The sequence below is a fragment of the Leptopilina heterotoma genome, unplaced genomic scaffold (assembly GCF_015476425.1).
Source record: "Leptopilina heterotoma isolate Lh14 unplaced genomic scaffold, ASM1547642v1 Lhet_262, whole genome shotgun sequence".
Taxonomy (NCBI): domain Eukaryota; kingdom Metazoa; phylum Arthropoda; class Insecta; order Hymenoptera; family Figitidae; genus Leptopilina; species Leptopilina heterotoma.
In genome coordinates this window covers 352,271-380,114 of record NW_025110972.1, presented here as the reverse complement: position 1 = coordinate 380,114, position 27,844 = coordinate 352,271, and the positions used below count along the sequence as shown (strand labels likewise).

Sequence of the window (27,844 nt, the reverse complement as noted above, 5' to 3'; positions counted from 1 at the left end):
CGTACTACCCCGAGGCGCACTAGTGTTCTGCACATCCCAACACATGCATAACTGTGTATATTTTATATATATTCCATCTGACAGCTGTATAATTATAAATTATTATCGCTCCTATTATAATATATAATTTATTATATATTTATTATATATTTATTATTGCTGCAATTATATTTATTTCTGTTATAGCATTGTATTTGAGGTTAACCATAACCTCCAAAAGAGGAATTTTTCCAACTAAACTAACTTAACTTAAATTTTAAAAGGGATTAATAAATTATAAAAACTAATGAAGATGAAATCAAGCACAAATATTTCTGAAGATACAAACTCTACATATTTTCAAAATCAACTGTCACAGAACTTGCACATAACCAAGAAAATTGTAAACAAAACAAACACACATTATCTAAAGATACACAGATAAAGTTTATACAGTTATGCATGTGTTGGGATGTGCAGAAGACTAGTGCGTCTCGGGGTAGTAGGGGAGCGTGGGGTAATGGGAGCTTGGGGGTAATGGGAGCTTTTAAATTTCACGTACTTAAAAGCCTTCAAATTCGCTGCAATGTCTAGAAAATCTACTACAACCTTTGTTTATATCATTCCAAAACAAACGATTACATTCTTGACAAATTTTTAGTAAAGACAAGGGAAAATGTATTTTTTGCGTTTTCGTTGTAAAATGCCAAATATTTCTAAACATCACCATAAGTAGTTAAAATTGTATTATTTAGTTCTGTTTTTTCATTATATTATAGGTGAATATATGTAGATATGTATACTTGTATAAAAATTGAAATAATAATAAAATTTGTTTATGTTTTAATTTTTTTATTCAAATTTTGGCCTGTAAGAATTCTGTGGGGTAATGGGAGAATTAGTGTCAGACCAAAGAATTTTCGTTACTATGTTGCGTCTTTCGTTATTTCTTTCAAAATTGTAAAAGGTATCACCTTATGAAAAAACTTTTAATTAAAAAATAATTTTTGGTGGGAAAAATGAAAAATTTAATTTTTTTTCAAAAATTTTTTATTCAATTATAATTTAGGAAAAAATTTATTCTAAGTCTAAAGTTTTGGCTTCATTGTAAGTATTAACACTTTTTTCTATTAGAAAACAAAAAATATTCCTAAAATATAGAAATTTTTTAAATTTCAAGTGAAAGCTCCCATTACCCCACAAATTGGGTGATTGCAAAAAATGTATTTTTTTTGAAAATTTTTTTTTTTCAATTTACTTTCTCTTTTTAAGTTTCAAATTAAACATAATTAAAGATAAATAACGAAATAAGTAGGAAATGGCGAAAATAATGTATTATTATAAATATAAGTTGGTTTTTTTAATAATTTTCCTTAAGGGGCTCCAATTCCCCCACGCTCCCCTACACCCAGTCGTACGTTAAAATCGGGACCACTGCACTCTATGAACAAGCAGGCGAGTTGGTTCTCCTGTATACAGTCTTCATGATTTAACCCTTTGAGGACCAGTGTTGCTTTCAGGCAACATGAAATTTTTTTTATTAACTCGGGCATAAATTTCTTAATTTTCAGAACTGAATATTGAAACAATAATTTTCACATAGTCTGGAAAATTTCGTACCACAAACACTGGTCTTTAAGTAAAAAACTTCAATAACTTTCCCTGAAAAGTTTGCTTAAAAATGAAAAATCGCGATTTTTTAAGAAAAAATTTGGTCCTCAAAGGGTTAAATGCATGCTCGCACTTATTTGTTTTAAAATAAAAACAAATTTTATAAATTAAAATTGATAATAATTAATGAAATAATTAACATTACATAATATTATTAAATAAAATAAATAATTCCGTAACAATATAATTTCGTTAGAATAAATAAATAACTTAATATTTTTGTAAATAAAAAACCTATGTTATTACCGTACCACTGAAAAAAACATAATTTCAATAATATTGTATAAAATAAAAGTTAAATTGGTATAAAATACGTAAAGTAATTTGAATAAAATAAATGTTTTTAAGATGATTGATAAATTTAGATTTTTAGGTTCTGTCTGGATCACATTTTCGTATTAAGTCCAACGCACAATAGGTTCGCGAAAGTCGTTCGCGAACGAGACGCATGAGATAGACAAGGACACAAATATATCTCAGTCCTTTTCTAACTCATGCTTTGCGTTCGCGAACGACTTTCGCGAACCTATTGTGCTTAGGCCTTTAGTCATGGAGTAGTATAAGGAGATTCAACGACGTACATACAATGTGTGCCAATTTCATGTATCTCAATTCATGATTTTGTACTCTCCTAGACAGTAGTGTCTCTAACGGGGAAAAGTAAACTAAATATCGTCTGCTACTATCAGATGCTCGATATGTTTATAGAAATTAAATATTTTTAAAGTTGAAAAGTTTTTCAGTGTTTACATTTATTTATGTAGGTATTTTCATAAATCGTAACAGATAATTAGTGTTTGTGTATTTAAATGCATTTCTTTAAAATGCAACTCACAAATGACATGACTCCTCAGCAATTCTTTGTTCTTTTTGTGAAACAATTTGCTTTTAATATTCATAACTATTTTCTTAATAAATGGCAGCAACAAATATTACAATTTAAATTTGTGATTTTTGTTTGACCGAATTAATTATTTTGTTGAGTAATGAGAAGGCCTAGATTTTTATAAATTTCATTAAAAAACAAACGGTATCTAGGCCTTCTTGTTACTCAACAAATTACAATTTAAAGTTATTAGTCAAATATTTAAAAGAACAAACCCTTGGTTTAAAGAAAGACAATTTATGTCCTTCTTTAATTAAAAGAGGAGAAGTGCATTTGTCCACTATTTAAATTTACAAAAATTTACTGCTGTAGGTTATGTCATGTGTTCTTGTTTACAACCGAAGTACAATTGTTATCCACGAGGGGCGTGACGTCCGAGAAAGTAAGACGAGAGGACTTGTAGTACGAAAAGGTGGCACACTTTTCACATCATACTGGCATGACCGTTCAGTCTCCTTATATTACTCCATGGTATTAGTCCACTGATCTCTATATATAACTTAATGGGCGACTGTATCTAAAACTGCAAAATATTAGAAGACCGGAAACGCCACATTTTAGATGCCTACTTTTAAACAAATGGCGGAAATTTTTAAATATAAAAGTGAGATTGATATACGTTTTGCTGTATAGAAAAGTACTTAACTGATTAGCAAATTTTTTAAATTTAATAATTAATTAACCGTCAATTACTTTCTTAATTAAATAATTTATTATTCACTTATTTTATTTTAAAAACTGATTAATTAATATAGTAACAGAACTTTTAGTATTCAAACATTATATAAACTCAAATATTATTGAAATAATATTTTTATTTTTAAATAATAATTGATTAAAAACAATATTTTTTTAATTTGGTAAGGAAACTAAAATTATTCAGCATTACACTATTATGTGTTTAACAATACGCAAAAGTGTGTAAAATATTCTACGCAAAAAGGAAACAAAATATAACCTAAAAATATACACTTCAATAATATGTATTTACTGTTTAAATATGTACTTTCATGTGAAAAGAAACACCCTTTGCTTCTTTTTTCCACAATATAAACAAATTAACACCTTGTCTGTGTTTTATATCACAAAAGTTAAATTAAAATTATTAAAGCACTTGAGATGTCAAAACATTGGAAACACACACACACTATATCAAAAGCACACTTACACGGCAACTCACACAATCAAAGTCGCTCCACGCTGTTACACCGGCATCTAAAGCGTGGCGTAGAGGGTTTCAATTATTTTCACACCGGAAGCCACTTTTCTACAGCAATCGCCCATCCAGTTAATATAGAGATCAGTATATTATTCTTGTTGTAAGAATATTGTAATCATAACTTAAGTTCTATTTCAATCGAATAGTTTAATATCTTTTCAAAGTAATTATTATTAATTAATACTAATAATTATAAAACCTACTAATCAAATAAAAACAGGAGACAAAAGTGCGGTACACCAACGAATTATCCAATCAGATAAACCAGATAAACTATAGAAACTATGTTTCGTACACAAGCACAAAAATTCTCATCAATTCTTTTGGAGAATTTTTGTCGGTTATATTTTCGTTCCCGTTCTCCGGGTAATATTACCTTTTCGCATCTCTAATTATTTTTTCCCCAAATAATTTTGGGGAAAATAGGATTTTAATAGAATTGGGAAAAATGGCTTGGGAAAATTATTTTGGGAATTCTTTTGTTGGGAAAAATTGTATTGGGAAAAACAGATTGGGAAAAGTGTACTGTAATCCATGTCCGGTTTTTTTCCTATTATCTGATTTTTTTTCCTTTCTTGTTTGTTTTCTTTTTCAGTTTTTGACTATTTCCGATTTTATTTTTTACCTTTTCTCCTCTTTCTTTTTTCCTTCATATATTTTCTTCTTTTCCATTCATTTCTTTTTCACATTTTTTCCTACTTTTCTTTTTTTGTCTTCTTCTTTCATTTTTCGTTCTTCCTCCTGTTTTTCTTTCTTTTTTTCTTTTTTGATACTATATTCATCTACACGTGACCGCATTGAATAATAGTTATCGATTTTACGAAAAACTGACTTATATAAGGGAAGTGTTCCGGTTGTGGGCACCCTTTTGTTTTTGCCTCATAACATTTGTCCATGTGCATATTATTCAAATATATGTGTACGAATTTAAAGCTAGAGGTCTAAGGTGACTGTCAGTGAAGGAATTAAATTGATTCCTTTAAATAAAAAAGTTTTATTAGAAATTTAGTGAAATGGGAATTTTTTGACAAAAAAAATTTTGTACCCGGTTGTGGGCACCCTTGAAAAATCCGCTAAAAATGGAAAAATATTAAAGGAAACCAACACAAATAAAGAAGAAATGAAAGTTTCTTTATTTTAAGAGAATTTGCCGGGATAAAGAACAAAAATGATGACACGTTTTCACACTATGCTCATCGCTAACAAAAGCATAATGCTTACATGTGAAGTAGCTAGTACGCATACCATAACGCACTTCTAATGCACTGAACGACTATATTCATCGCATTTAATGGAGTTTGCGGCTGTCACTTTCCTTGGCAGAAAGTTTAGATAGATGAGACAGTAGTCCTCATCATTGTCAGATGGTAGAGCCTCCTTAACATAAAGGTGCCCACAACCGGGAATGACAGTCATTTTTTAAAAAGACCAACACATTTTGTGATGTAGGATTTTGGTTAAACACGAAGGTAAATCACAAAATATAATGACAACACTGCAAAAAAAAAATTAAACCCTTTTTTTCTGAACGAATCTACACCCATATGTTGCTCTTCGAAAACAATACAAAATTACTTTTTTATTTATTTAATGCAAATTTTCTTTATTATGCTCACAGCTATTACACAAATGCATATATTTGTTTTGTTATCAATACGAAAAGTCCGTATTGTCAACGAACACGACTTGCAATACTTAGTTCAGTAAAGTCTGCTTGCCGTCGAAGTTTACGTAGGGGTGCCCACAACCGGAGGGTGCCCACAACCGGCGCACTTCCCCTACAAAAATAACAAATTAGCGAAAAATTGAGAAAAATTCCATTCTGCTTTTACGATAAAAATGAGCAATAAAATTTCTAATTTAATAAAAATAGTAAACACAATTTTCTCTTGAAACTATTTTTATACAAAAAAGTAAAAAATTTGTCTTTAAATTCGTAATATAGAAAAGAACAATAAAAATTTTAATTTTATTAACTAATAATAGGTAATCTTCTTATTTCATTTTTTCTTTTAATAATTCTCAATAATTCTGCCTGTCCACACTTTGAAGTTAGTTTCTGTGTATGCTTTTGTTTTTTTTCTTTAAAAAATATTGTTTGACAAATCTAAAATATGCAGGTATTGAATCATTATTTGTAATAAAGTAATATTTGAAATTTAAATAATTATTAACAGATAAATTTTGTTTTTTATATGATTTTTTATAACAAATTTCGTTGGACTAATCTAAATTAAGCAAATTTGTCTGCTTTTTATTTATAAAAAATAGAAAATTGTTAATTTATTAAAAAATTATGATTAAGAAATAGGAAATATACCCATTTTATGCATAATTTTTATTTCTCAATAACAATATTATTTGCAAACTAATTCTTTTCTTTGGGGGGAAAAAACATTACATATTTCTATTTCTTAATATTTTTGTAGAAAATTCTCAATTTACATAAGGAAATAATTTGCATCATTTCTATTTCTTAATTACAATTGCTTTAATAAAATTTAAAGTTTATGAAAAGTAAAAAAAATGTTTATAAATTCTATTTGTCAATTAGAAATTTTAATTGAAAATGAAATTGAAACTTTTTAAATTTTTAGAAAATAAAGGAAAAAATTTCACTCAAAAAAATATTCTGTTACATTTATTTACATACGAATTTCTTTAATTGTAAAATTATTCGAAAACGTCAATAACTTCTTATTAAATAAATATTTAATTATTATAATTTTCCCACAGGAATTAAGACATTCAAAAATTTCATTCAAATTTTTTTTAAATAATTAAATTTTTTTTGGGAAATTTTATTAAAATAGTAGATATTAGAAATCATTGAAATGAGGAAAGTTTTTGAAAATAATTGAACTTTATAAGAAAGAATTTTGTTATTTATAAAGATAATTGGGATTTTGACGAGAATTTTTTTAAAATTTTGAATATAATTGTTTGAGAATAATAATAATAATAATAATGAGGGTAAACTCTGTGCAAAGATACCAGGATGCACTCCCTTTGCGGAAACTTCCTGCTATCTTGGAGAGACACATCGACCTCCACGTCCGAACATACATGTTCACGTGCCCTTGGATATCATAGACGTCGCATCAATGCTCCGGCAATGCTATAACGTTTATGTAACTAACGGAGGCGCTTCAGGGCCCATCCTGGCCAGATAGTAGTACCCTGTTAAGGCCCGATTGTCCCTCGACACGGGACAAAGAAATAGAAAAAACGAATGACATGGACAAAATTTTAAATGAAATACTCCAAGTGGGTACCTCGAAAGAGGGTAATCCCACCACCAATTCTGATCGGGTGCAAGACCCGATAGTCGGTGCAGATGGCTCCAAGGATTTTGGAGGGAGCCAAATAGATAGCCAGCTGACATGCTACGAATCAAATGTCGCAAATCAGTTCCTGGCTATTCCCGGGATTTTTAAGAGCGTGCACCAGGCATTCAAGCGCCAAAAGAACGTCAGTCGTGACATCCAGGATGGCGTGGCGGTTTTGGAGAGTGCGTTCTTAACAATTTGTAGGAATTTGCGTTTTATCCCCGAGCCATTCAAAGACCAGGAGCCACAACATTCAACTGTGGGAGCTCGACAGCAGACGGAGAGCACTACTGCAGCTCTGGACGGCGAAACAACACGCCCTAATAAGGCAAAAGGCGTTAATAAACGCCCCAGGGAAGGTGCAAGCCCAGATGCGAGTCCACAACAAGCGACTCAAAGCGAGAAGAGAATTAAGCGAAAGGATGTTCCACAGCTTGGTTCTGAGTCGCTGGTTGAAACAAAAGAGACGCCCTCAAATAGTCCTAGCAAGTCGTATGCTGAGACTGTCTTGAAAGACGGAGCGGACAATGGGGACGGCTTCAAAGTTGTTAAAAACAAAAAGAAACGGGCTCCAAAAAATAAGCCCTCAGGTGAGAAAAAAGAGTTTCCGAAGCCCCCTTTGAAGCTAAGGAGCACGGAAGCTGTTAAAATCACGGCAAGAGACCCAAATTTGTATGAGGGTATCTTGCCGCTGATAAAAGCAAAGGTAAACCCAGAAGATACGGGTACCGTGATCCGGAAAATCAAGAGAACTTTTAAACAGGAGGTTCTCGTAATAGTGAACAAGGGTGGAGAGACCTTAAAATTTTCAGAGGCACTGTCTTCGGGCCTGCATGGCAAAGCTGAGGTCACACCTCTGGTGAATAGAAGGTCTCTAGAGATTAAGGATTTGGATGAAACCACCATAGAGGATGAGGTGACTTCAGCACTGAGAGAAAAGCTGGGTAAACCCGACCTGAAGATGGAGTGCCGACTTTTGCCGCGCTACTACGGAAGCTTCTACGCGCCACCATGCGGCACTCACTCGTGTTGTGCGGCACGTAGAGAGGAACCGGCCTGTTCGTAAGTTCCTTGATGCGTGCCTTCCTACGTGCCTAGTAGCGTTCCTAGTTGTAGCAGATGAGTTTTGAAAATATTTTGTTACTGAGTATTTTATTTATGAAATTGGAATAAATCTAATGAATTATGTTTTATTAATATTATTTCAAGTCTTTTATTTTGCATATATTACATTGGTTTGCTAGAAAATTACAAAATTTCAATTTAATACCTTGAGATAAACATAACCGCAAAGTAAAAAGTGATTATTTTGAATAGCAAATAAAACTATATAATTTAAATTTATTTCAACAATATCAATTGCAATGTTTCTTGTAATTAAAATGTTTTGTTTGTATTTAAAATCGATCTGTAATTATAATTAAGGAAATTTTAAGGTTTTGGGGTTTTGGTAATTTTCTATAAAAAATGAAAATTAGGTACAATTCATTTAGTTAGGTTATGGGCAGAATTGAACAGAATTGAAGCAAGCGAATGTATCAAATATTATAAAAAATTGAATTGAATTTATAATTGAAGAACAATTTTTCAAAAGTCGATAAATCAATGTATTTTTAAAGAAAATTGAGATGAAAGCAGATTTAAAATATTAATGACCTTCTAAATCGATCTGTCACTGTTGAATTAAAAAAATATTTTGTTATCAAAGAATTCTTGATTTTAAATACCTCAATTGTATTTATTAAAATTAAAGGAAGAACACAAATAACTAATTTTTAATAACAATAATTTATTCTAAAAAATTGATATTGTTGAAATAAATTTAAATTATATACTTTTATTTGCTATTCAAAATAATCACTTTTTACTTTGCGGTTATGTTTATGTCAAGGTATTAAATTGAAATTTTGTAATTTTCGAGCAAACCAATGACAATATATGCAAAATAAAAGACATGAAATAATATTAATAAAACATAATTCATTAGATTAATCCTATTAATCAAAATAATCACTTTTATTTACTTTGCGGTTATGTTTATGTCAAGGTATTGAATTGAAATTTTGTAATTCTCTAGCAAACCAATGTAATATATGCAAAATAAAAAACTTGAAATAATATTAATAAAACATAATTCATTAGATTTATTCCAATTTCATAAATAAAATACTCAGTAACAAAATATTTTCAAAACTCTTCTGCTACAACTAGGAACGCTACTAGGCACGTAGGGAGGCACGCATCTAGGAACTTACGAACAGGCCGGTTCCTCTCTACATGCCGCACAACACGAGTGAGTGCCGCATGGTGGCGCGTAGAAGCTTCCGTACGCTACAGAGGAACTAAGGTTGCTCTGGTACGTCTGACAGAGTCAGAAAGTAACACTCTGCTAAAGTTTGGTAAAATAAAAATCGGCTGGATAAATGCTCCAATTCGCGAGCATGTTGAAGTAGCTAGGTGCCAAAAGTACCTAGGTTACGGACACAGAACCCTATCCTGCAAAGGCCCGACAGAAGTAAAAACTGTCGGAGATGCGGCGGAGAGGGACACCTCGCGAAGAGCTGTAACGTTAAGCCGAAGTGCCTTACTTGCTTGGACCTAGGGAAGCCGGAAACGGATCATGAGTCCGGAAAGAGAGCCTGCCCGGTTTACAGGGAAGAACTGCAAAAGATTAAAAGGGCAAATCCTTAAAATTTTTGCAGGTCAACCTGCATACAAGTAAGGATGCACAGTTGCTCCTAATGCAAACAGCAAGGGAAAATGAGGTCGATATCCTGTTCTGCAGTGAGCAGTATCAAGAAAGCGACCTCGCCCCTTGGTATCAGGATAAGGCGAAGAGAGCCGCCATAAAGCTGTGCAACCCAGAATTGCGGGTTGACAAGTTTCTGGAGACGAGCAGTGGGTTCGTGTATATAGAGGTGGCTAATATACGTATGTATAGCTGCTACTTCTCACCCAACGACCCACTGACAAACTTCGAAGCCAATATCGAAGACCTAGAAGCGAGCCTCACAGAATCCAGGCTGGATGTCATCATCACTGGCGATTTTAACGCAAAGTCGCCAGAGTGGGGTGAGACGAGACTCGACAAGAGAGGAATTCGTATTAGAGAAATGATCTCCAGAAACGACTTATTAGCTGTAAACCGAGGCAATACATGGACTTTTAGACGAGGTGCGATTGGATCAATTATAGATCTAACAATCGCATTGTCTAAACTATTTAGCCGCATAACCGACTGGCGGGTCTCTGAGGAATATACCGCAAGTGACCACCAGTACATTGAGTTCTCAGTCTCGATGGGAGACACACCAGGAGGAAAAAGACAGGATGTTCCTAGTCGCAAAACCTCCTCGTGGAATATAAAGTGACACGACAAGGAAAAGTTCGGCCGGTCCCTAAGAGAAGCCCTTTTAATTGAGGACTTGGGCTGGGTGAAGAGGCCGAGCAGTCTGGATAGGGAGGTGCGAGCGGTGAGGAACATGATAGTCACCGCTTGCAATGCGTCAATGCCACGCAAAGGCGCCATTTCCGTAAGAAAATCCTTGCACTGGTGGTCAGAGGAGCTAGCCTCCTTGAGGAAGGAATGCCTCAAAGCAAGAAGGACATATACTCGATCTAAGGGAGATCACTTGCTGAAAGAGGCTTTCAAGGAGGCGAAAAAGAACATCAAGAAAGAGATCCGCAAGTCGCGACGCCGTAGCTGGAAGGACCTAATCGAGGAAGTCGATAAGGACCCATGGGGTCTGGCTTTTAAAATCTTTACTAAGAAATTAGCGACGAGGCAAAAGACCCCCGGCCTGGACAATCCCGATTGGGTCAGAAAGATAATAAATTTTTTGTTTCCTCCTGCAGAGCCATACCTTAGAAGGGACTGGACTTTTTGCAAAGTTAAAAAGGAAGAACTCTTCACACTTAGTGAACTACAAAAAGCAGGCAAAAGATTGACAACAGGCAAGGCGCCTGGAATCGATGGGATTAGTAACGAGCTCCTAAAGTTGGTTATCGATACTTCACCCGAGATTCTGCTTCGATGCTTCAATCTTTGCCTTGAGAGAGGAGAGTTCTTCCGCGACTGGAAGCGACAGAGGTTAATCTTCCTGAGGAAAGGTGAAAAACCTCTAGATAAAGTCTCATCATACAGGCCTATATGCCTGCTAGATACGATGGGTAAACTTCTAGAGGATATGGTTCTGCAGAGAATGCAGAGAATAGTCTATCGGATCACCAATTTGGTTTCCGTAAAGGCAAATCCACAGTTGATGCTATCCAGGCAGTTGTGGACATAGCCAAAGCAGGAAAAAACAAATTGGGACCTGGAAAAAAGAAGAGCTTCTGCGCGTTGGTAGCAATTGACATACGCAACGCGTTTAATTCCGCAAGATGGAAAGATCTCATCGAGTCGATGAAAAAGAAAAACATGCCGCCCTACTTGTTGCGGATAATGGATAATTATCTTAGCGACAGGTGGGTTATATATGAGGGAGACACCTGCATTCTCAAGGAAGAGATGCAGTGTGGGGCTCCTCAAGGCTCGAGGGTGGGTCCATTTGTATGGAATGTATCTTACGATGATTTTCTGCGAATGGATCTACCCGAAGGTGCGGTGATCATCGGCTTTGCGGACGACGCGTTGTTCGTGTGCACTGCCGAAACTGAGGAGGCTCTTGGGACATTGGTGAACGAATGTCTGCGACTATCAAAAGCTGGCTGGATACCAGAGGTCTTAAAATGGCCCTGGAAAAGACCGAGGCACTGCTGGCCACAGACAGACGTGGTTATGAGCTCCCACGAATCGTAATAGACAGATTAGAGGTCAAGTGGAGTAAGCAAATTAAATATCTTGGTGTGGAGTTGGATGGAAGGTTAAACTTCCACCACCACATGGCTACGGCGTCAAATAAGGCGATCGAGTGTGCGGCTAATCTTTCACGGTTAATGCCAAACGTAGGCGGTCCCCGTGAGCAAAAAAGAAGACTGGTGGCGAGTGTCGCCCACGCTAAAATGCTCTATGCAGCACCAGCGTGGGCCCCATCCCTGAGGAGTAAAAGATGTGTTACCATCTGTGAAAAGATACTGTCAGCGCAGAGATCGATAACTACGCGTATCATCTCTGCATATAAGACGGTATCTACGAGTGCTGTGCAGGTCCTTGCAAGTGTCCCGCCAGCAGATCTTTTGGCGAGGGAAAGGGAAGAAATGTTTCTCTTTTCTAAAGAAAGAAGTTCCTTAGATGAGGAAATAAGACCAAGCAAGGGCCTGATCCGCAAAGAAGCGAGGCACAGGCTCATAGAAAGATGGCAAGCAAGATGGGATGGTGAGGAAAAAGGTCGATGGACTTATCGCCTTATTCCGACACTCGCCACCTGGATAAATAGGAAACACGGTCAGGTTTCCTATTATTTGACTCAGGCGCTCACAGGTCACGGGTGTTTTAACTCGTACCTGTGTCGCTTTAAATTACGCGAGGACGAGGTGTGTGCATATTGCCAGTTCCCTGCGGACAACGCGGAGCACACCCTCTTCTCATGCAGAAAATGGGACTTGGAGAGGCGGGCCATGTTCGAAGGTGTAAACAGTCAAGTTACACCGGAGAACATGGTATCGCTGATGACCCAGTCAGAAGAGAATTGGCGGCAAGTCGAGAACTTCATAATCTCGGTTATGTCGAGGAAGGACCTCGACGGCCGCCAAAAAAGCGTAATTAAAACAGCTTTCAAATTTGTTTGTTCGTTTCTTATTAATTTATTTTGTGATTTATTTGTCCTTCTACATTTTTTAATTTGTTTTGTTTTTTTTATTCGTTTTTGTACAGTTTTGTCTTTTCAACGTTATATACCTGTTTACTTTTTTTTTCTTTTCTTTTTTATATCCGTTTGCGATTTTATCTTTTGACCAGGGACCGTCACGGAAATTAAATTTTGATTTCGTTACGATATTCCAAAATAAAACGAAATTATTAATGTATTTTGATTTTGATTCGGTAACGAAACAAAATTTACTTCCTATTTTGATTCCGATACTGTAACGAAACAAAATTCACTTCCTATTTTGATTCCGATAATGTAACGAAACAAAATTCACTTCCTATATTGATTCTGATACGTTAACGAAACAAAATTTACTTCCTATTTTGATTCTGATATTATAATACTGCAATTCGGTTTTCTTATAGAAACAGAAGTCGATTCGAATTCTATTTCAGATTTCGTATGTAAAAATGATATTATCTTCTGATATATTTGACATTTGCAACAAAATTTAGGTTCAATGAGAGTTATACATGCGCAGTAGTATTTTATCAAAATTAAAACAAAAAAGAATTTTGATTTTGATATTGGAATCAAAACTAAATAGAATGGAATTTTGATTTTGATATTGGAACCAAAACGAAATAGAATGGAATTTTGATTTTGATATTGAAACCAAAACGAAATAGAGTTGAATTTTGATTTTGATATTGGAACCAAAACGAAATAGAGTTGAATTTTGATTTTGATATTAGAACCAAAACGAAATAGAGTTGAATTTTGATTTTGATATTGGAATCAGAACTAAATAGAGTGGAATTTTGATTCTGATACCCATATCCGAATCAAAACAAAAGTATTTTTTAATTTTGTTTTAATTCCGTGACGGTCCCTGCTTTTGACTTTTAACACTTCTTAAATAATTTTGTTTTTTTTATTATCGTTGTGCTGTAAATTCCGCTTAGACTATGAAATAGTTTTAATCATTTTTTTTTAACTACGGACGCAGGAGGACCGCAGAGAAAGGGAGAAGGTCGCATTAGCGACAGAGTTGGAGCGCCACCCTCGAAGGCTAAAGTCTTACGACAGTTCCGAGGGAGGGTAAAGGGCTCCAGAAGAAGGGTTACGGGTTTTAGTGGGTCGGGCTGGTAGTAGGTCGCCAGTTTATTAAATTTATTATAACATTTATTTATTTATCTCTTTTTTTAATATTTCCTTTTGTTTCATTTTACCAACCCCACATAACCTTGGAGTGCGGAATCCGAGGTATCTGTAGGCAGATTTCCCAAAAGTCCCTAAGCAAAAAAAAAATAATAATAATAATAATAATAATAATAATAATTTTATGAGAAGAATTTTATTACTTTTGAAAGTCATTGAATTTCTGCAATTATTTGTAATTTCTCCAAAATTGAATTTTTTTTAGTGTTTTCAACAAAAAAAGAAACTTGAGATAAAAGTTACAATAAAATGTACGTTATATAAAATAAAAGTAAGTTTGTATGGGAAAGTTCCTAGAAAAAGAAGAAATCCAAAAATTCAAAAAGTGACACACGGCACGTAGACTCTCCTTTATTGAACCACGTGCTCGCTTCCTGAAAAGCTACCACTATCCACATTGCATCATTGTATTTCATCAAGTCGTGCAAAATGTATTTTGCATTTTGCATCACTTTCTATTACCCAATGTGACTTATTCCTTGCAGGATATTCACAGAGAATTATTTCTTTTTAGAAATTGAATGACGTTATTAGGTATATATATATATATATATATAAACTTTATTTAGATGATAGATAAGTCTTTATGTAAACAGTGTTAAATCACGATTTAGGGAAATTTGTTTTTTATTTAAATTGCGAGGGAAAAATTTCGCTACTGATTATATTTTCATTTTCATCAAATAGAGATTTGGAAAATTTTAATAATAAAATTGTTCTATCCTAATAAATTTTATAGACTTCCGTTTCTAAAAAAAATTTTGTGCATTTATTTTGGTAGTTGTTTTTTTTACTTGAATTTCAGATTAAATTGTAATAAAATATTCCAGAATAAGAGGCCATTCATTAATTACGTAAGGACGATTTTAGGCAATTTTGACCCCCCCTCCCCCATGTAAGGATACATAAGATTTCTCGGACCCCCCCCCCCTTCTTACGTAAGAATTTACCACGAGCTTGCCTAACAAGCGTCGAATAATGAAATATCGTTAAAAACGGTTTAGGGACACTTTTTTTAAAGTCGAAATTTCATCTGTTCTTCAAAAATCGCCTAAATTTTATTTACAGTCGTTCAAAAGATGGAACGGCCATCTTGGGTACACTTACCCTAATTAATTAAGCATTTTTAATAAACAAATAAATAATAGAATTGTTTATCTTATAGGTAATTCTTTATTTTTGATGCAGTTTACTAATAAAACCTTTTAACATATTTTATTCTACAGTTAAAACAATAAAATAACACCTTTAAATTATTTAAACAATTTTAATTAACAAATGCCTCATACCCAGTGAGAAATTTCTTACCGGTCCAATATCGGTCCAATATTGGGAGCCAAGAGACCAATCATCGGTCCAATAAAGGCTCCCAATATTGGACCAATATGGGCTGATGCTTGGGATGTAACAAATGCTAAAAAATATTAATTTCAATATTTAACCCATTAAGTCTTATGAAGAAACTAATCATTGCATTAAAAAATTAAAAATTGGATTAACAGGCAAACTTGAAAAAAGAGGTTTTTTGTTTATAATTTCCAATTTTTTAACAATAATTTTTGAAACAAATTAATAAAAACATTTTATTTTTAAAAACTGTTGTCGCCAATCGATTCTGTGCAAAAAATTAAGAAATTTTAGTACCTACACTGAGAAAACTGGAGAGTCAAATTCAGAGGTTCGAAAAGTGTATGTTTCCTTTGCTTATGAAGAGAGTTAAATAGTCCTTCTAAAATAAGTTTTTAATTGATAATGGAAATCTACTTGTATATTCTCTCCCATTATATCTGAGGGTTAAAAGTTGCGCAGAAAATGTGTACGATCTGATGCGCGCGATATTATTTTTCTGACATTTTATGTATTTAATTTAGGGGTTAGGTTGTCATATTTATTTATTTCGCGCCGGATAAGGAATAGCTAACTCTCAAATATCAACGATTTGTCCCTCCAGATGTTTAGTCCAATACTCCAGTTTTCTCAGTGTATGGATTATTTTTTTGTCCAAGTCGTATTTTGTTCACAAAATTGTTTTAAACAAATTATGTTGCATAAATGGTGTTTCATTCCAAGGATCAACAAATTGATTTAAAGTAAAATTAACAATTAGATTCATAGGAAAATTGTAAAAATTATTATATAGGGGAGACTGGGGCGAAAGGTTAAACTGACAAAACAGTTAAAATTCATTATCTTTTGAACGGAAATAGTTAGAGCATTGCAATTTTATTTATAAAAGGGTATTATCACCCTTAATAAATGTCCGGAGTTATGTGACATTCTGTTCATTTTTGTGGTGTCCATATTTAAATTTTTTTTTCACCCTACTTTTAAAAATTTTTTCGTAAAAGAAAATATCAACTTTTAAGTATATTTTTTGCATTTATTCTCACCGCGATTTTTTTAGTTTATTATTTGGGTCGCCTGAAGAGATACTTAAAGGAATTTGCTAAATATCTTTAGTCAGATTTTTTTATATTTGTGTTAAAGCCAAAAACGCACTCTGGGGCGAAAAGTTAAATGTATTCTTACATGTTGTTAAATTTTTTTTTAGTTTTCGTTTTTTTGGGTTTATTTGTTTAAAAATTATTTATTTGACATTAGGCAAGTACTCTGTCAAAAAACAAGACCGCTCACGTGAAATAAACCAAAATTGGTTGTTATACTTGTTTATACTTGTTAATACTTGTTTACGTATACTTTAACTTATCTACTAATTAACACTTATCAAAAAATAGTTTAAGTAGGCTAAAAATAGAATTTAACATTTAGCCCCAGCCATTTAACTTTTTAAAAAAGGACAAAACATGTATTTTATGCGAAAATATCAGAAACTTTTTTATTGAAAGTTGTAGAAGACAAGTTGCCCTACAATATTGATATATAAATATTTGCATCTAAGCGTATTATATTGTCTAAAAAAATAATTTATGCAAAATTTAACCTTTCGCCCCAGTCTCCCCTACCTGTTTTTTGTTTTTAATTTCCATTTGCTTTTGCTTGGAATGAAACACCATATTTATTCAGCATAATTTGTTTAAAACAATTTTGTGAACAAAATACGACTTGGACAAAAAATTGACCCAAACTAAAATTTCTTAATTTTTTACACATACAATTGCAAATCAAAAACAAAAAAAGCAGGTATTTCTTCTATCCAATATGCCTATGAATCCAATATTTTTTGTTAATTTTAATCCTATACGATAAATAATTCTATTATTTATTTCTTATATTAAAAATGATTAATTAATTAAGCAAATTAATTGTTTAAGTGAAGTCTGTGTATAAATTCGCTCCCGGGCGAATGTCGACTTTAAGTATAAAATATCACGTAAGAATGGATTTGACCCCCCCACCCCCCTGACATAAGGCCATGTAGAGATTTTCCAACCCCCCCCCCTCCCCTAAAAACCCTTACGTAATTAATGAATGGCCCCTAAGTGTCAAGGATAATTTTGTAAAAAAATAAAAATTTTGAATAAAAAGTTACATTTTTTGAACAAAAAAAAATTGAAAACAATCCAAGGCAAACCCACTAACCTTCTATTATTTTAATGAAATAAATAAAACCAAATGTAATAAAAAAATTTCTATTATTTGAAAAATAAAAAGGGAAAAAAAGTTTTTATTTGGGAAACAAATATTTTTGTTTTAATAAAGAGAATTTTTGTTGAAACAAAAATTTTGTTTTAAAAAAAAATATTTTTATTTTACAACAGAGAATATTCAGAGAAAGGAGAATTTTTTATATAGAACAGAGAAATTATATTTAAAAAATAGAATATTTGTTTAGAAAGTATAATTTTTATTTTCAAACAAGAATCTCTATTTAAAAATAAAAAATACTATTTAAAATATTTTCTTATTATGATGAGAATGTAAGAAATGAATTTTTATTTTAAAAAAATTATATTCACAATAAAATTTAAATTTATTTGAAACAAATAAAATTGATTCGTACCAAATCAAATGTATTTGAAATAAACAAAATTGATTCGAACCAAATAAAATTTATTTGAAACAAATAAAAAACATTTATTTTGTTCTAATATAGTTTTTCTGTTTGTATATATTTTCAAAAAAGTTTTAATTTTTATATTAAAAAAAAAATATTTTTCATATCTTCGCCAATAAAATTCCAATATTTAAATTCTTAGAAATCAACACTTGAAGCTTTTGAAAAGCATCCGTACTACTATAAAATTTTCGATAAAAGTTTAATTTAGAAATCGGTGTCCTCTGTCAAGTGCGCGTGACTTTCATGTCTAAACGAATGGCTACACCTTTGACAGTGACCTACCGAACAAATTTTCCTAATAAATTAAATTTAGATCCCCTGGAATTATTTCCTTATATCAAAATCAAATTTTTCCCAAAAAAAAGATTAGAAGATTTTTTATTAAAATAACAATAAAATGGAAAAATAGCAAAATAATGTTTTTTACAGGAAAATTGAATTTGTAAAATTGTAAAAAGTAAATATATCGTAGAAATGGGAAACCGGCACTCGATCAATGGCCACACAACACGGTTCAAACGTGAATGACGACAAAGTTGCATCATTATTTTGCGCAAGCGCTCTCTTCAAAAAAATCCCCAAAAATATTTTCACATTTTTTTTGTATTAATTATTCCTAATACTATTTTTGCCCTTAGGAATTTTTAATTATTATAAAATTATTCAAATTATTTTGATTTTTTCTATTAAAAAATTATTGAAAAATCCCTGTGAAAGGAAAGAAAAACTTTTGAATTTAAAGATTTGAATACAAGTTTCAATGAGATTTTCGCCCGCCAAAGAGGTCGCTTCGACATTTATAAAAGTAGAAGCAAGACAGAGCAAGGTCACCTTAACCCTCCACAAACCGTTGCGAGCAAGCAGTTCAGTGTGAGTTCACGTTTAACAGGTGAAGTGTGGTTTCAGTGATAAGCGAATATAATCTAGAGAAAAAATTGTCAAAATATTTTACCGATATAACCTCCAGATAGACGAACAAGGTACATTTGTCACCAATTAATTATTTTTCTTGAGAATAAATTAAATTTCACAATTTTCATTTATAATATTTCCTTTTAAATTCGATTTTTCATTTCGTGTGTAGTTTTCTCCTCTATTGTTGCAACAGGGGAAGAAATTTTGCATAAAGCCGGCAATGTGGACTAGAACTTTTTTTTTATTTTTTGCTAATTATTTATTTATTATATTTGGAGACTAATAATTACTAACTTAATATTTTGTAATTAATAATTAATAATTACTACTAATTTAATATTTACTAATATTAGGTACTTAATATTTATTATAATTAATAATTACTAAATGATTAATTGCTAAATAAATAGTTATTTATTTATTACTAATTAACAGAAACTAAAATTATATTTACTAATTTATAATTACTAACACACTGTTTACTAATTAATAATAACTAAATTATGAACTGAAATTAATAATTACTTATATATAACTAAATTATATTTACCAATAATAGTTACTGAAATTGTATTTACTCATTAATAATTATTAAATTAATATTTACTAATTATGAATGACTAAATTAATAATTAAATTATTATAATTTAATATTTATATTGTTATGTTAATAACCATATTAGTAACCTACTGTAATACATTAATAATTGTAATAAAAATAATATAAAAAATTAATAATAATATTAATAATAATAACAATGATAATAATCATAGGAAAAAGAAATATTATTATTTATTATTATTACCTGTTATATTATTCTTTTTCATCATCATTATTACTATTATCGCAATAATTTTTGTCTTGAATTTTTTATTTATCACAAAATTGGTATTTTTCGATTATGTAAAAATAATTTGTGTAACAAATTTCTATTTAATTATTTTTAATATATTTTTCTAAAAAAAGTATTTGAATAGTATTAATTATTATAGTATATCAATGTATTAATAATAATAAGTATATCAATATATTAATTATTATAGTATTAATAGTATTAATATTATAATTAATATTGTAATTCTATTATTGCATCATTTTTCCCTAATAATTAATATTGCGTCAAATTACATCAACTAATTTTTTTTAAATGATCGATATTTTTTTTATTTTTTCCAATTTTAATAATTTAATAATAAATTGCAATAATTAATAATAAAAGTTCCCTCTTTTGGTTCATTTTGTAAATTTTTCTTTTTGTATCTATACATCAGCGTATAGTCTATAAAAATTTTTTTCTCATTGATTAAATTTCCAAATTCTTATATATTGAGTCGGACTTCCTATTTATATAATTATTATGTTTCATTATTGACGTTTTTACTTGATAGTAATTTCTTATTGATTTTCTCTAATTACAAAAACATATTTGATTTTCTGTAACGAATTAAATTTTTAAATATTTTTTTTTCTTTTCTTGTATCTACTTAGAATGGACATGATTATAATAAACAAAATTAATAATAAAAAAGAAATAATAAAAAAAGAAATAGTGGTATAAAAAATTAATAATAAAAAAATAAATAATAGTAAAAAAATTAATGATAAAAAATAAATAGTAATATAAAAAATTAACAAAAAAAATAGTAACAAAATAAAATAAAAGTTATAAATAAATTTAAAAATTCCCTGAGTCTATTAATTAATAACGAATCATTAAAATTACATCACTAATGACATTAGATTATTAATATCAATAATAAATATGAAATGTCACAAAATATCAAATTATAAAATTAATTAATTATCAAATTTATCATCAATGAACAAAAAAATCTAAAAGTGGAAGAGATTTAAAATAAATTGACTAACGTACGTATAAATGTCGCGTTCAATTTGATTAATGAGCGGCATGTATGTCAGGTCGGCGAACGTTGAACTCGAACAAAATTGACAATTGACATTTGTTAAAACACACGTGCTTCTCCTTTACCTACGTTATTATATTTTTTTTCATCATTGAAAGAAGCCGGTTTTTGGTACCAGTGGCGTCATCTCTCACTAAATCCTCAAAACCATTTGAAATCACAATTTTCATTACATTGTATATTATCATCAACTAGCGCCTCAGACGGCCTTCGGCCGTCTTCGTTGCTTCTATTTCATGTTCATTTTTGTTCAATTTTTAAAAGTTTTAATGTTAATTTTTTCAATTTAATAATTTTTTAAATAAAATTCTATTTTACTTAAAATATTTTTTTGCTTAAGTGTAAATTTTTCTATTAATTTAATTATATTTTTAATTACAAATTATATGTTATTTATTATTTATATTATTATTTATTTAGTAGTAAAAGAATAATTTCAGACTGCAGCTCCATCTCTTAAGTATATGTGAATTTTTAATGTACTACAATTTCATTTGGAAACATGAGTTCGCCCTTCTATTCATATTACCGATGCTTAATCTTTTCGATACTTTTCGAGTTACACTTTCGAGTGCATTCGATTTTTTTATCCCATGTCTTTTTTTAGAAAGGAATATTCTCAATAGACCTTTTTTATCTCGAATAGGAAATGAAGAATGCGCAATCTCAGTCCGCCATGATAGTCGGTCATATTCAAGAATTCACCATGTATAAACATTGAATATGACCGACCGGAAGTATAACTATAACGCATACTCTAGCGGGAAAAATTGTTATTGAAGAAAGCAAATTGTATCCAATATGAAAAACACGTTTACGCGCACGTTTTATTTGAATCATTTTAAGGATTTTCTACTATCAAGTCAAGAGGGGGTTTTCGGGATCTAAATAAAGAATCGTCTTTTCGAAATGTATTCAGTCGTTTGGTTACTGCTAAACTGTACAGAAGCGATACAAGAATATTTTCTTTGAGGTATTAGAAAATTGATTTTAATTTCGAGGAGTGTGCATTTTTTATTTTTACTATTATTATTATTATTTTATTACTATTTTTATTTTTCTTTCACTTTAGAAATTTATTACTTTATTTACTACCTTTAACTTATTACTTATTATTATTAATGTCTATTATTATAATTAGGTAAGCCGTAGACATTCCAAAAAATAATTTTTGGAGAGGATTATTATTAACGCTATTTAATTTTTTTTATTCTCTTTTATTTTTTATTTATTTATAGGAATAAAATTATTTTGAAATAATACTGACAGTCTAATGTTAATGTAAAATATAATTTTATCTTGTACAATCATTACTTTGCATTTTTATTTTTACTTTTATTGTAATTTATTGTAATTAATATTTATATTATTGACAATATTACTAAAATTCTTTTTTTATTGTTAACATTATTGTTATTACTAGTATTGGCTAGTATTTTATTATTATTAACATTATTTTTAATTATCCCTATTTATTGCAAATTATAATCATGATGTTATAATTTATATAATAATTATGCTATTATTATTTATATTATAATAATTATATTTATATTATAATTATTATTTATATTGTATAATATCTAAATATAAAAAATGAATTTTATTATTATTGAAGAATAATTACTAATTAGCATAATTATTTACCTACTAAAATATTTTTGCTATTATTTTTATTATATTTATTCAATTAATAAGGAAATGAATAATTTTCCTATGGGGAATATATCGACATTTTTCGACCTTTTGAAGGTGACGCGTGCGCACGAATATTCGACCTTACAACCTACGGAAGGTCATTCATGGGGTGGAGTTTCCAATTTTGGCGGCAAAAATAATTTTACACTTTTTTAAATGCCATTTTAAAAAAATAATAATTAAAACAAATAATCGATTGTCAAAATTCTAGCCAAGGTGAATCAGTTGATTTTTGTAATTAATTTAATTAATAAACTAACAAATTAATAAGTACCTAAATAAATAATATAATTAGTCAATTAAATTTTTTTCCATTCAAAGTATATTTATTTGTTTGAGAGTTGACAATAAATTTTCTAAAGAAATATAAAATGACTCTGTAATATAATTTGAATTTTTTCCGCAGTAAATGATTCGAAGAAATTTCAGGTCTATAATTTTTTCGATGTTCGTTTTTTTTAAATTAAAAAATAGTAAATTTTGACGTAATGCAATAAAAAAAATTTTTTTAATTACAGAATCATGGCGTCAGTAAAGGAGCAATTATTGAGCACCGTAACAGAACCAGTTGCAACTGGTAAAAATAAAATAACAATTGTCGGAGTCGGACAAGTTGGAATGGCCTGTGCTTTTAGCATTCTGTCCCACGTAAGTTACAAAAAATAAAAATAAACAAATTTGTTTATAAAAAAGAATTTATAACTGTTCCAGGTAAAATTTTTTTATGAAAAAAAATTTTGTCTAGAAAAAAATTCAAAATTAATATTGTAAAAAAATAAAGAAAAAACTTAGGATAAAATTAATTTCCTTTTTTTCTCTCATGCAGCACGTGTCGAATGAAATTGTCCTGGTCGATGTGATGGCCGATAAATTAAAGGGCGAAATGATGGACCTCCAGCATGGGAGTTCATTTTTGAAGAATGCAAAAATTAATGCGAGCACTGATTATGCGGCGAGTGCAAATTCAGTGTTGTGCATTGTAACTGCCGGTGCACGTCAACACGAGGGCGAAACCCGTTTGAGTTTGGTGCAACGTAATACGGACATTTTCAAGGGGATTATTCCTCAATTAGTGAAATATAGTCCAAATACAATTCTCCTGATTGTTTCGAATCCCGTCGATATTCTCACTTATGTCGCATGGAAATTGTCAGGTCTACCGAAAAATCGCGTCATTGGCAGTGGAACGAATTTGGATTCAGCGCGCTTTCGATTTTTATTGTCGCAAAAATTAAACGTTGCACCCACATCGTGTCATGGATGGATTATTGGCGAGCATGGCGATACCAGTGGTAATTGGGAAATTTTCAAATTTAAATCATTTTTTTTCAATTTTATTTAGATTTAGAAATTAAAGTTAATTAATACTTTTTATTTTCATTACTTTTATTTATTTTTATTTAATTCAAAATTATGTTGCTGTATAAGAAAATCTTATTCTTTGCACCAAGATGGATCGATTGGTATATATATAAAGTATATATTGTTTACTTCTTTTATTGTTTATTTATTTTTACTTCTTTTTTTTATTTTATTAATTTTTACTTATTTTGTATTTTATTATTTTTATTTAATTTTATTCATTTACTACTATACTTATATTTTTAGTTCTATTTTTTTTCATTTTTATTTATTTTCTAATTATATTTTTAATTCAATTAATTTTTTTATTTTTATTTATTGATTTACTCATTACACGGGTTTGCAATTTACACCCTTTAAAAGTATTAATTAATTATTTAATGCTAAACGCTGTGTGAATTTTTATTCATTTACTATTTGAGGAGCAATTTTTCAGAAATTGATAAATCCATTTTTCAAAAAAATTGAGATAAATACATATTTAAAGTATTAAAATCCTTCGGAATCGATTTATCATTGTTCAATTTAAGAAACAAAAATTTATTACCAAAATCTTTAAATTCCCTCATTACAATAGAGTTTAATTACAAACAGCGTTGTAAATAGAAAAAATATTCAAAAATGAATAATTTATTACAATTTTTCTACATTAAAGTTAATTTTAATGGTTATGTGAGAATTGTCATTTGTTTAAATTTCTCGAAATGCCAAAATTTGGATTTATAAGGTTTCGAAAACTTACTCCTCATTTATATTTGTAGGGCTATTTATTTATTTTTATTTATTTGTTGTTACTATTTTTAGTTTTATTTACATATTTTATTTATTAACTGTTTATATTTTTAGATATATTTATTTTCTATTTCTATTTATTTTCTTTATCTTTTCGTTTATATTTTTAGGCCCCGTCTTCGTTTATTTTCTTTTATTTTAATACAATTTATTATTTTATTCAGTTTAATTACAGACAGATATTAAAGGAGCATTGTAGGTTTAAAAAATAATTTTTTTGCAACCAAGCTAATTACAAACGAAAATTAAAGGAACAATTAATAAATTTTTCGAAATTAGAAAAAAAGAATATTTTCCACTCACCAATTTTCATTCGCCTTTGTCGTTACCAGGTCTGAAAAAAATAAAAATTTTAAGATCTTTATTAATATTAAATTAAAAAAAAAATTATTATAAGTCGAAATAAAAATTGCTTTTTATTGTTTTTTTTAAAGAAGGAAATAATTTTTCCTTTTACTGTAAAAATAAAAATTTTTTTTGTACAGTTCCAGTTTGGTCTGGCGTTAATGTCGCTGGCGTGAGACTACGCGAACTGGACGAGAAAATTGGTACAGATAAGGATGAAGAAAAATGGAACGAACTCCATAAGCAAGTGGTGCAAAGTGCATACGAAGTGATAAAACTCAAAGGATACACTTCTTGGGCGATTGGTCTTAGTGTTTCAAATCTAGCCGCTGCCATGCTTAGAAATACAAATCAAGTTCACGCCGTGTCCACCATGATCAAAGTAATTTTTATTTTTCAATTATTTTAATTCAAATAATTTTTCTATTTTCATTAAATTCAAATAGTTTTTCCATTTTAATTAAATTCAATTAGTTTTTCGATTTTAATTAAAAATAAATTTTAATTTGGTCGTTGGGAATCGAACCACTGACCCTCAAGGTTCCACTCACTAATTCACGTGCCTTAACGACTACGATTAACGCCAATTATATTTTTTCCACTTTAATTACAATTCAAGTAATTTTTTTATTTCAATTAAATTCAAACAATTTGAAATAAATTTACTTTTTAATTCCTTAAAATAATAAAAATGATTACAGGGTCTTCATGGAGTCAAGGAAGAGGTGTTTCTCTCACTTCCTTGTTCCCTTGGCGAGGATGGCGTTACTTTTGTGGTAAAACAAAAATTAACGACCGAAGAAACTGAACTTCTTCATAAATCCTCAAAAACAATGAACGACGTTCAAAAGGATTTAAAATTTTAATGTTGACATTAAAAAAAATCATTTCACTTAAATAATTGCATGCTAGCATTTTCAATTTTTAAAAATCTATAATATTTATTATTTTATTACCAAAAATCCACTGACTGCATATAAGACTTTAAAAAGAAAGTATAAAAATAATATTGTATTACAAGAGCAGGATCTCTGAAAAAAGTTCCAATATGAGGAACTGTATCGAAGAACTCGCTCGACGCTCGAAAAAAGGGGATAATACCAGTCAGGTAGCAGTGAGGACCTCTGGGTCGTTCACTGCTACCTGACTGGTATTATCCCTTTTGTTCGAGCGTCGAGCGAGTTCTTCGATACAGCTCCTCATAAGTAATCATCGCATTTTTTTAAAATAATTTCATTTTTTATTTATTTGTCGCCCCCCCCCCCACTTACCCCTTCTTTGTAAATTTTACATTTTCTTTACAAATCAGTCAAATGTTTGTATATTAAACTTTTTCCACTAATTGAATAATTAATAAATTGAATTAATAATGTACAGAATTCAATTTTACAATAGAATCGAACATTCAAAAAACAATTTTAATAACAAACTTTTCAAACCTCGGACAGACATTTTTAATTTGAAACTAAAAGAAATTAATTTTTTTCTAATCTTAACTTTTTTCGAATAGAAAATTTTTTAATTTGAAACTAAAAGAAATTAATTTTTTTCGAATTGAAAAATTTTTAATTTGAAACTAATAGAAATGAATTATTTTCTAATTAAACAATTTTTTTTTTCAATAGCAAAAGAAATAAATTTTTGATATATGAACGTTTTCAAGGCATTATAGGTAGAGTATTTTCAGTGATATTTTCCAAAATACAGTATTATTGTAAAAAGAAAAAATAAATGAATAGAGAAAAAAAAATTGTATTTACGATTTGACCAGTGGTGCAGTATTATAAATTATTATGTCTCCGTTGATATTAATCTACATATTTGTACAGAAAAAAAACTACTGAATCAATATTTGTACTTTTCACTGTGACCAGAAAAATAATATTGTTTGAATTTTACCTATTTTTGAATACTTCGTAATCGAAATAAATTATCCGTTGTGTACAAAATTTGACTTGTGTTTTATTTCATTCACGAAAAAAGTACTTTTTTCGTTGATTTATAACTTTTAGTAAAATTTACACAAACGGTGTAAAAAATTTTTCACTCACGTAAAAATGAATTTTATTTAATAATTTTCATAAATACATTTTTTTAGTTCAAATTTCTTTTCTATATTCAAAACTATTTTTAAAAAATAAAGAAAATAATAAATAACAATTTTAATTTAAATATTTTAAATTAGTATTTTTTATTTATAAGCAGAACTTGCCTTTTTTATTTATTTTCTTTATTTTTAATATTTAAATAGTAGGCAGTAAGTAATTTTTATTCAAATAATTTAATTTCAAAAAAATTGAAAAAATAAAAAGAAGACTAAAAACAGAAAAAAATTGAAAAGAAATAAAAAATATAATAAAACAATAATAAATTATTATTTGTTATGGAAATTGCAAATACAATTCTATTACAAAAAAAAATATTACATGTATTTAAAAAAATTCCTTATTTCCAGTAACCATGGATTTGTATAACAAATGATATTTGTCAAAAAGAGAGGTCAAACTGAAGTTAGTGACTTTTTCATTTTTTGACAAGAAATAAATTCATAAATGATTTTTTTTATAAAATCCATTATTACACTGCGAGAGAGAAAAAGGAATTTTCTATTTTTCTTCTCGAGAGAGCAATGTGTACGCCAAAATTATTGAGTAAATTCTCATAAAAGAAAAATTATGTTATTTCTTGCGGCACTTCGAATTTCCGAAGAGTTGATAAAAAAAAATTCGTCAT

General features: G+C 29.6%; 2 protein-coding genes across 4 annotated transcripts in view; one reads left to right on the top strand and one right to left on the bottom strand.

Annotated features, from left to right (window-relative positions):
• LOC122503439 overlaps positions 1-27,844 on the bottom strand; it is a 290,985-nt gene that overhangs the window by 51,518 nt on the left and 211,623 nt on the right. For both annotated transcript variants that reach the window (XM_043613981.1, XM_043613982.1), the window contains exon 3: positions 25,070-25,100. In XM_043613981.1, the coding sequence (XP_043469916.1) occupies positions 25,070-25,079 (10 nt within the window). In that variant the 5' untranslated portion in view covers positions 25,080-25,100. The remainder of the gene's footprint in view (positions 1-25,069; positions 25,101-27,844) is intronic.
• Positions 18,896-26,475, top strand: LOC122503440 (L-lactate dehydrogenase-like). 2 transcript variants are annotated; one of them, XM_043613983.1, is made up of 5 exons: positions 18,896-19,053; positions 23,131-23,260; positions 23,439-23,904; positions 25,252-25,493; positions 25,813-26,475. In XM_043613983.1, exons 2-5 carry the CDS (start codon positions 23,135-23,137, stop codon positions 25,975-25,977), a joined length of 999 nt encoding a protein of 332 aa, XP_043469918.1. In that variant the 5' UTR covers positions 18,896-19,053; positions 23,131-23,134; the 3' UTR covers positions 25,978-26,475. The 2 variants fall into 2 exon arrangements, with proteins under 2 accessions (XP_043469918.1, XP_043469919.1); XM_043613984.1 differs by lacking the exon at positions 18,896-19,053 and adding an exon at positions 21,739-21,887.